General features: G+C 38.6%; 1 protein-coding gene across 1 annotated transcript; it reads right to left on the bottom strand.

The window, feature by feature from the left end:
• Positions 1–6837, bottom strand: LOC143031224 (uncharacterized). The gene is made up of 3 exons (XM_076194796.1): positions 6604–6837; positions 2637–2780; positions 1–2194 (listed from the first exon to the last, which is right to left on the bottom strand). The coding sequence occupies exons 2-3, from the start codon at positions 2773–2775 to the stop codon at positions 558–560; spliced, it is 1776 nt and encodes a 591-aa protein (XP_076050911.1). The 5' UTR covers positions 2776–2780; positions 6604–6837; the 3' UTR covers positions 1–557.
• Between the last annotated feature and the right edge of the window lie 3478 nt (positions 6838–10315).

Below are 10315 nucleotides of genomic sequence, written 5' to 3'. Positions count from 1 at the left end.
ATGGAAAGTATGTTTTATTCTTTAAAGGTTCTTTTCCCAAACAGGATCTACAGCCTTTATTCCTAGGTAGTCTGTCCCATAAAACTTGATTTATTACATCATTCACATCTTATTGCGTACATGGCATCAATCTCTACCCTACAGCAACACTATCCAACTAAAGATTTTTGTAACTTCGGTTTGTTACATCAATGAATGATATTGCTTTTGAAGATGTCTATCAGGAAGTAAATAATTTCACACAATTGAAATATTTTAGTTTTGACAGAAAAAGCAATAATATAAAGTTATATTTAATTTCCCATACCCTATATTAATTACTGCAGAGCTCACCATAAGACACAACTGTATAACATTGCTCCTTGAAGAGCTCTACATCATATACCTTAACTGATTGACAAGATTCTCTGGTGCCAACTGGGCCAAACTATCTTATACATGCTTACAATTTCCAACCATTAAGTAAAAAATAGTTTTACTATGACTCTTAGCAGCTCCACTTTAAACATAAATGCATATACTTGATCATTTTCTTTACGCATATTTTTTCTTTAATTCTATGGTAGTTCCTCCTCTAACTCATGCTCCTCTACTTTAATATCAATTTCCTCGTCATTAATTATTCCAAGGGCATGAGTAACTTCAGTCATATTAATACATTTCTCTTTATTCCTGTCTGTCTTTGTTTCATCTCCACTTGAATAGGACTTTATAAGTCTTATTATATCGGGTGTTTTGGAACTTACATCATCTCCTCTCTTATCAAAAGGTGGTTCACTGATGCTGTTCTTGCTGTGTGTATCAGCAGAATCATTGAGACTGTTGATATGCGAATCACTTTTAGCTCGATGTTTTTGCTTTTTTGTACCTAATGCCTGAGACTTCTCTAAGGCAGGTTCCTCCTTATGCTTTGAATTACGCCCACGTAAAGATTTTCTCTTTGGCAGCTTACATTCATTAGGTTTCTCCCCAGAATGTGGGCAAATATGAGAAGATGAAGAGAATAAAAGGCCACAACATGTACAATGATAAGAATGCTCGCCAGTATGTTTTCGGATATGAACCTTTAAAGAAGCTGCACGAGAAAATCTAGAGTCACAAAGTTTACACTTATAAGAGTTCTTACTTGTATGTATCAACATATGACGTTTCAGTGAAAATGCCTTGGAAAATGCAGAGGCACAGAGTGTACATTTGTACGGTTTCTGACCTGTGTGGACTTGAATGTGATCTCTTAGAGAAGATGCACGAGGAAATCCAGATTCACAAAGTGGACACTTGTAAGAATTCTCACCTGTGTGTGTCATCGTATGACGCTTCAGAGACGATGCATTGGCAAAGGTAGAATCGCAAATTGTACATTTATAAGGATCATCTCCTGTATGTGTCTGGATATGAACTCTTAACGAAGCTGTGTGAGGAAACCTCGAGTCACAAAGTGGACATTTGTAAGAATTCTCCCCTGTGTGAGTCATCACGTGACGCTTGAGAGATGACGCTTTCGAGAATGCAGATGCGCAAAGTGTACATTTGTACGGTCTCTCGCCTGTGTGTGTCCGAATGTGAAACTTCAGAGAGCTTGAACGAGAAAATGCAGATTCACAAAGAGGACATTTATGAGGCCGTTCGCCCGTATGCATACGAGTATGTTGTTTCAACTGAGATATATGAGTAAATGCAGAATCGCAAAAGGTACACTTGTGCGGCTTTTCTCCCGTATGAATCCGAAAATGTTCTCTCAGATGATAAGAATGAGTAAACGCAGTGCCACAAACCGTGCATTTGTGAGGTTTTATACCTGTGTGCATCCGAATGTGAGCATTCAGAGTGGAACTCTTTGAAAACACAGAGTTACATAAGGAGCATTTATACGGCTTTTCGCCTGTGTGCGTCAGAATGTGAACATTCAGCGAAAATTTACGAGTGAATGACGACTCACACATTGTACATTTGAACGGCTTTTCTCCAGTGTGTCCTTGAACGTGAACTTTTAGATGAGATGGCTTCGAACATGAAAAGTTGCAGAAGGTACATTTGTGAGGTTTCTCGTTGACATGCATTTGCATGTGATTCTTTAAATGAGAGATGTGAGAAAATTCCAAATAACAACTTTGACATTTGTGGGCCTCCTCACCTGTATGTTTCCCCAGGTTGTTGTCATTTTGTTGCCAAACATGATTCAGTTGCGAGGATTCTGGAAATAGTTGTTTAATATACATTTGTGAGATTTCTTATATATGTATATATATATATATATATATATATATGTATATATATATATATATACATATATATACATATATATTTATAGATCAAATGATAGATGAGAGATTTTGGGTGCTGGAAGTAAAACTCTCTGAAGAAGACCAAAGTGGTCGTAACGTAAGGTTATAATCTATTCTGAGAGCATCTTCGTTTTATTTCCACCACCCAAAATCTCATATATATATATATATATATATATATATATATGTATATGGATTTTTACTTAAATATGGTCAAATACAAGTTACATACAAGAGCATATAATGTAAGTACATAGTGCATCTATAGACTTTCATTTATATTTCAATGACTTATAAATTGTGAATAAAATAAGAAATTAAGTTTACACAAGGAATATTAAGCCACTGTACCTGGAGATGGATTAGTAAATAGTACTTCACACATTGCTGCTTCTACAGGTCTTTCCTGCGTAAATTCTACCATCTCCTTTATTTCATGTTTTTCTTTCAAGAGTATTAAACCATGGCTACAAAGTGCTGCCTCATACATTCATCCTGAAAAGAAAAGATACAGTGTAACAAAATGCTCTGATCACAGTACTGTTAATGATATAGTGTGTAGGAGGCTTATAAATACCATCATGTTAAATCCATAAACATAACAAAAACTACAATTAGTTTATTGCATCCTGTATCACTGCTGCAGAAAAAACAATGGGGAACCTTAGGGGAGGACTCTAGATTGGTGTGTTCTCTAACACACATGAATGGCCCCTCTTCACCAAGATGTGCCAGAGCATCTCTAGGTGGGTACAAAGACTCTAGTGTAAAGGTATATAACTACTTACATATTTACACATCAAAATCATGCAGGAACTTTATATATATTCATCTCTTCTTTCATCTCCATCAAGTAATTTTCACCCTAGACAGAAAGCACGATAGAAATTATTTCCATTGCAAAATATGAATTAATAGTGTTACTTAGCTGGGGGGACAATCATGGTATCTCACTTCACACACACACACATAGACACATGTGATCCAAGACCATGGGGAATCACACACACACACATACATGACTTGGTGGGGGCAATGGTAGAGTTCCCAGCTGCCACTACAGTGGTCCGGGTTCGAATCCCGCCCAGGGATGAAATTTCACCATCGCTGTGCTGCGAATCGTTACTCCAACTCTTGTGGGTGGGGAGTTGGGTGTGTGTCTGAGTGTTTGTAAAGTCACAGCATTACCCACAGATTGGTCTTAAATGAGCTCTGAGTTCTCTTCTGAGAGAGAAATAGCTGTCAATCATGAGTTCAACACATGATCCAAGACCATGGTGATATCACACAAACACACAAAATCAGGTGTTAAAGAAATATAGCTTTCGGCATAAAAGTATAGAATTATGGAACAAATTGGATGGAAATGCATTACAAGCCAACACCATAAGTGGATTTAAGTAAAGTTTTATGAATTGAGGCAAAGAAACAAGAGTCCATAAGCACAGCTCCAACCATGTACACTACAACTAGGTAAACACACACACACTCAAGTGTTGCCCCATGAAGTAGCAGGCTAAGAGGAGAACTGTTAATTCACTTTGGTTCCAGTCCACAGTTTGTTGAATGGGTGTCATGTGGAGTGTCTGAAAAAGGGAGGTACAATGGCAGTGGAGTGGCTGGTGAGGTTGTTGAATGTTTGTCTAAAGGAGGGTAGAGTGCTGGAGGACTGGAGGAGTGCATGTATAGTTCCACTTTACAAAGGAAAAGGGGACAAGTATGAGTGCAATTGTTTCAGAAGGATCAGTTTGTTGAGTGTAGTTGGGAAGGCTTATGGAAGAGTTTTGATTGAGAGGATTGGGAGAGGAACAGAGTAATTGGTGAGGAACAGCGTGGGTTTAGGACAGGTAGGGGTTGCGTGGATCAGATTTTTGTGGTAAGGATATTTTTGGGCCTTTATGGATTTGGAGAAGGCTTATGACAGGGTAGACAGGAAGGCACTGTGGGAGGTATTGTAGATATATGGGATAGGAGGAATGCTGTTAAGAGCAGTAAAGAGTTTTTATTAGAGTAGTAGAGCTTGTGTTAGAATTAGAAATGGAGAGTGAGTGGTTTGAGGTAAAGGTGGGACTTTGCCAGGGATGTGTTATGTCACCTTGGCTGTTCAATTTGTGGATGGATGGGGTGGTGTGGGAGGTAAACACAAAGGTAATGGGTCAGGGATTGGAGATGGTTAAAGAAAATGGAGAAAAATGGGAGATAAGCCAGTTGTTGTTTGCTGACGACACTGCACTTGTGGCAGGATCAGAGGAGGGATTGAGGAAGTTAGTGACAGTTTGGAAAGGTGTGCAAAAGAAGGAAGTTGAGGATAAATGTGGGTAAAAGTAAGGTGATGAGATGTACAAGGGGAGAATGTGGCAGCAAACTGGAAGCAAGTATTTAGGGAGAGAGATTGGAGGGAATGGATAGCTTTAGATACTTCGGTGCAAATGTGGCAGGAAAGGGAGGAGTGGAAATCGAGGTAGAATGTAGATTGAGAAAAGCAAGTAATTCCTTGGGGATTAAAAAGTGTAATGAGAAATAGACCTTTGGGAATGGATGCTAAGAGATTATATGAAGGAGTGATTGTGCCAACAGCACTGTGTGGGGCAGAAGCATGGAAAATAAGAGAGGAAAAGTATGAATGTGTTTAAGATGAAATGCCTGAGAAGTATGGTAGGAGTTACTAGGCTGGATAGAGTGAGAAATGAGGAGGTGAGGAGGTGAGTGGGGGGTGGAAAAGAAGTTGGGAGATAGGGTAAATCAAAGATCATTGGGATGGTTTGGACACAGAAAAAATGAGTGAATTAAGATTAGTAAAAGAGATGTGGAAGGCAGAGATGGAGGGAGTGAACATGAGGGGGCAACTAAGGATAACATGGATGGATGGATGGGGTAAAAGGGGCTTTGGGAAAGAGGGGAATGTCTGTGGATGAAGGTAGGGAGAAGACAGAAGATAGGGATGAGTGGAGAATGGTTGTGTATGGATGATACTGTGATGCATGAAAGGGAGTGGGTGGGGGATGGGGGTGAGGGAGTATGTGTGAATAATATTTTGATGCAGCCCAAAGGGATTTCTCCCAGTCTTCTCTTTTTCTGCAAGAGAGAATGGAGAGGGGGGATCGCCAATTAATTGAATTAATGCTTTCCTTTTCTACATTAAATCATAGGAGTCATGCACTTGTATACAAGACCCCCCCAATTCAATTCCCTTGGTACACTCAAAACTTGGTTCTAGAAGTAAGCCTTCATATGTATATCTGCACCCAGTCAAGCTCACTTGATTCTTTATTTTTCCAAAATACACACACACACATGAAACCTAGGTGTGATAATTAAGAGAGTAGGAGGCAGGATCCAATGAGCATTGTTCCTTTCCTGTACACTACAATTAGGTAAAGACACACATGCACAGAATAAGATGAAAATATAACCCAAGCCAACACCATTAAAGCATTAAAGACAAGGCATGACAAATGGAAGAAAACTGATGGAGCCCTTTAAGTATTACTCCATCCCTGTACACTACAACTTGGTAAATACAATCTGGGAAGATAAAGGCTGTCAATCACAAGCTTAACATGTAATCCAGGACCTTGGTGAATCTCTTTCTCACACATAGAGCCAGTCCAACACTTTCCTACTACATGCACAGTTTACCCTAATATCAAATACTTCAATGTGTCCATTTGAACACATCTTAGCATGGTATTTTTTAAAGCAAAACCAGCATTTCTACCCTTGGGAACAATACAGCTGTGAAGGGGTAGGGTCTTAGAACTGGTAAATGTCTTTGTATGAGACATGTTTGGGTATAAGCTAACCATGCCTGTATCATCAAGATAGGAATTATTTGCAATAAAGTATGACATGGATTCAAAGAACAAACACTAAGTCTGATTTGGCAGACAGTGACCATCAAAGCATATTAGGTAATGCTGGTATTGTGTTACAACAGGTTAGGTAAACTACATCATATATTTCATTTCAAGCCACTATAAATTAGAATGAAGAGAAAATGAGCAAATGTAGGCAATTACCTCCTTGAAAACCATGAAAAATGAAAAGTGCTTGTCTATTACTATGATAGCAAGATACCATACATTCAACCAATATCCTCAGGAATTCTAACAACACAATCACGGAAAGAATTATATAGATGATTCTATATTAATCATAACAGTAGTTATCTACATTCAGCAAGTTTAGAAGAACTTTTAACTATTAAGAAACTGTGTGTAGCTCATTGTATTATGGAATGACGAGATTTGTATATTTATACAGTTGAAAGGTTCTAACTTCTGCAAACATCGTTAATTAAGCCTCTGACTTCGAATACCTTCAAGTAATAGCTGTTAACATATAACAAATGTTAGTCTTCAGTTCTTCGTATGGTGTGTGACCTCAATATAATTGTTTGTGTTGATGGTATATACTTTCGTAGCATTGAAGATAAACTGTTGTAATTGAGTGTCCTACACAGATGGTAACATTGTAAAAGCCGACACAAACTTTTATTTCACTGGGTATGGACGTGACAGTGAAATATATATCTACCTGTTCTCCCAAAAAAAGATAAATATCATACAGCGGGAGTATTAGATATGCCGAAAACAATACGGAACAACAGTTAAGTCGAGGGTAGAAGTACTCAAAGCTTTCTAGCTGCCCTCCTAAAATGTACAATTATTTATCACTTTCAGGCGGAACCTGTTTTTCTTAATATTCAATTCGCCATTCACAAGTATCAGCTCTCAATCGTACCACTTCTAAATAATAAATTATTTCAGTCTTTCCATATTGCCCAATCTCTGAAATGTCTTTTAAATCAGCTGACTTTTTAGTGGACTGGTTCAAACATTTGATGTTTACCTGGTGCTATGATGTTTGTCGACTTAAAAATATATCTTGCACGTACTCCATTCTCAGGATCTGTGACATATTATCTTATATTGTTTTATATAGCATTAGGTAATTTGTGACACTGAGAGAAGTCTTGTTTAGGGATCGTATGTTTTGTCGCATTTATTATTTTTTTTCTTGCTTATGCATGCAGTCTTTCTTAGATGATAATTACACACTTTTATTGAAAAGAGTATACTTTCTTCATATTTAAGTTAATGACAATTAGTTCCTATGTCTCATTATAAATTGGAAACATACGCCAGGGGGTGGGGGAGGGGAAGACTGTCGCCTCACTGCATGCACAAACAATTACATAAACTTTCTCTTCTACTGATATTTTTTTTATTTCCAACTTTCTCTCCTACTACATCTTCTCATTTCAGTTTACCTACCACTAGAATTATTTCCAATTTCTCGATCTTTCTCTTAGACTAAGCCTCCTACTCATTTTCTGACTTTGTTGGATGAGGATAAGAGGAATAGATATTCCATGTAACCTAACGGTCACATTTCAATCGCAGTCTCCAACCCCAAGTTTCCTGCCCCCCATACCTCCAAAGCCACGACGCCGCGTAATGAATATCCCTAATCGCCCGATGGCAGTAGCACTCTTAGATACACTACTACTATCTTTTCATTTTCTTACAGACCTTCTTCCCCTCCCACAAAAACCGATTGCGCGCAAGCAAGTGGTCTTACCTAGCAAATAGCAAATCGCGCCTTACTAACACGCCGTCGCCAGTCCCCACTGTTTCTCCGAGCACACATCCTTAACCCATTAAACTCCGATGACAAGATGTCTTGTCATTTGGTCAAATAAAACAAAAAATCATAAAACACCAAAATGTTTGATCAAACACCAGAAAAATATGACGTCAGTCCTCGCTTCGCTGCGAGCGAAGCGAGGATTGACGTCATATTTTTCTGATGTTTGATCAAACATTTTGGTGTTTTATGATTTTTTGTTTTATTTGACCAAATGACAAGACATCTTGTCATCGGAGTTTAATGGGTTAAGACTCCAAAGGACTATGGTCAAATTTGATCGAGTTTCTCCAGTTATGAGTTTTGTGGGCATATCCTTCGCCTCCTCAATATAGGGTTGTCTCTTGTGGAGATAACCCTGTGGGAGGGATCATCGTCAGGGAAACAAGTCACATATCGAAGTTGACGTCCACAAATTATATTGGTAACTGGCCTAGACTCACAGCACAGTCTCTGGTTTGACACAAAGTCATTGCAGCGACACCCAATGATTCTCTAAGGCTCTATGTTAAAGACATTGAGACGACTCTTCAAGTCAGCATTTGAGGTCCATGTCTCACCAGAATATTCGGATTTTAGTACTGCGTGTATGTCGACAAGGACATATATTTTTGTTGAGTGAGCACAGAACACCTTCAAAGGATTTCTTGGCACGACTCACCACCAGGGTGACCAGACGTCCCGTATTTAAAATGTTTGTCCCGCGTCCCGTATTGATCCACACCGGGACGCGTTTTATCCTGTATTTTCAATCTTATAAACAATTCGCATGAAAAAAAAAATAATAATACATTTTAGAGGTATATTAGTTCAAAAGCAACAATATCTGGATGAAATTTTATATATATACTGCTTGAAACAGGAGCATAAATGGACCCACCCTTTTAAAGCAAGTGAAAAAAAAAAATGCACACGTCAATGAAGCAGGTCTTGGAGCTGCGAGCTTGTTTTGTGCGCTTCACATAGTTGGTACACAATGTCTATATACCTCTCCAATTTAGGTGTCCCGTATTCCAGTTTTCAAAATCTGGTCACCCCGCTCACCACTGTTATATGAAGCTTTCTGTGACCACAGTGTCCTTGGTAGGTGCATGGACAAAATGAACTCTTCATTCGGTAAACCCCCCCCCAAAGACTTTATTCTTGGTCTTGATCCAAGCGACCTGGAGTCCAAGCGGTCTTGCCTCCCTGTGCAGTGACTCGAGGAATACAACCAGGACCTCCAACGACTCCGCAAGAAAGACAGGATTATCAGCAAAGACAAGGTCATTGACACTGGTGTTGTCAATAGATGCTTCACAACAACGTTCACCGACAACTCGGTTCAACACCCAGTCCATATAGGTGTAGAAATGTACTTGGACAAGGACACTCCTAAATTGTCAGGAAAGAAGTTAGGCACGCCCCTTCCATACTTTACAGCACTGCCCTAGAATACATGTCAGACATCAATTCAATCGCAGGAATCCCATAGGTCCGCAGAAGATTCCAGAATACTCCACGATGCACCGAGTCAAACGCCTTCTTAGGATCAACATTAGCTGCAATAAACCCTTGTTGAAACTCACATTAGTTCTTTGGATTCTGCCCCTCTTTTTGGGTCACAGATTTGAAGCTCGGTAAGCAAAACAGGCCATAGGCTCAATGGCCCTCGACATCAATAGTGTACCTCTCCTTATCCAGCGTATTGAGATATCTAGTGCACGGCTTCATTGTGCGTGATGGAAGCTGATTTTTAGACGATTGTATACTTGTATTCACAAATTTCAGGTAATCATTATTTTCGTTTTAATAAAGTTTTCATTGGTTCAGATAATCTATTGGAAACAATCGGTACATATATCTTTAATTTTTATAAGCACTCGTCAGTAAAATAGAATTGTGTACTTGTGTTTAAAAATAATTACAGGGACGTAATTACGTTTACGTTGATCTAATTATTGTTTGCAGGACAACATTATTCTCTGTATAATACCGTAATTTGTAATTAATACATATAATCTATTCAAAAGTAACATGTGCACTAGATTTGGGGGATGACATCCATCGAATTAAATTTAAACGAAGTGTCAAAAATCTTCACAATATCATGCTTAGAAACGGCACAACAAATATTGGCAATGATATAATCTACTTCAACCGCACTTAGTTACTCAGCCTAAGCGAGAGCTATTAATACAACAATTACACGATTTATATAAAACAATCTTGACATTTAACCCAAAACCGTAACAAAAATAAACCACGGCAGAGGGTACTTTCGAAACATCAACAAAGGAGACAGGCAGAATGCAGTGTAGCAGCTTCGCGGGTATAACTTCTAAGTAGAGTGAATTATGGTAAGGTCATAGATATAAATAAGAATGCATGAGAATATTTAA

The sequence above is a fragment of the Oratosquilla oratoria genome, chromosome 12 (assembly GCF_046742065.1).
Source record: "Oratosquilla oratoria isolate Oo_2021 chromosome 12, ASM4674206v1, whole genome shotgun sequence".
NCBI classification, from domain to species: Eukaryota; Metazoa; Arthropoda; class Malacostraca; order Stomatopoda; family Squillidae; genus Oratosquilla; species Oratosquilla oratoria.
The sequence above is the reverse complement of the archived record's forward strand: the minus strand, read 5'-3'. Positions and strand labels throughout refer to the sequence as shown.

Excerpts from the sequence above, each read along its gene's own strand:
- LOC143031224 (XM_076194796.1), bottom strand. The coding sequence starts at position 2,775 with ATGTATGAGGCAGCACTTTGTAGCCATGGTTTAATACTCTTGAAAGAA. Across the intron at positions 2,195-2,636 it reads ATTTACTAATCCATCTCCAG|AATCCTCGCAACTGAATCAT; the intron begins GTACAGTGGCTT and ends AACTATTTCCAG.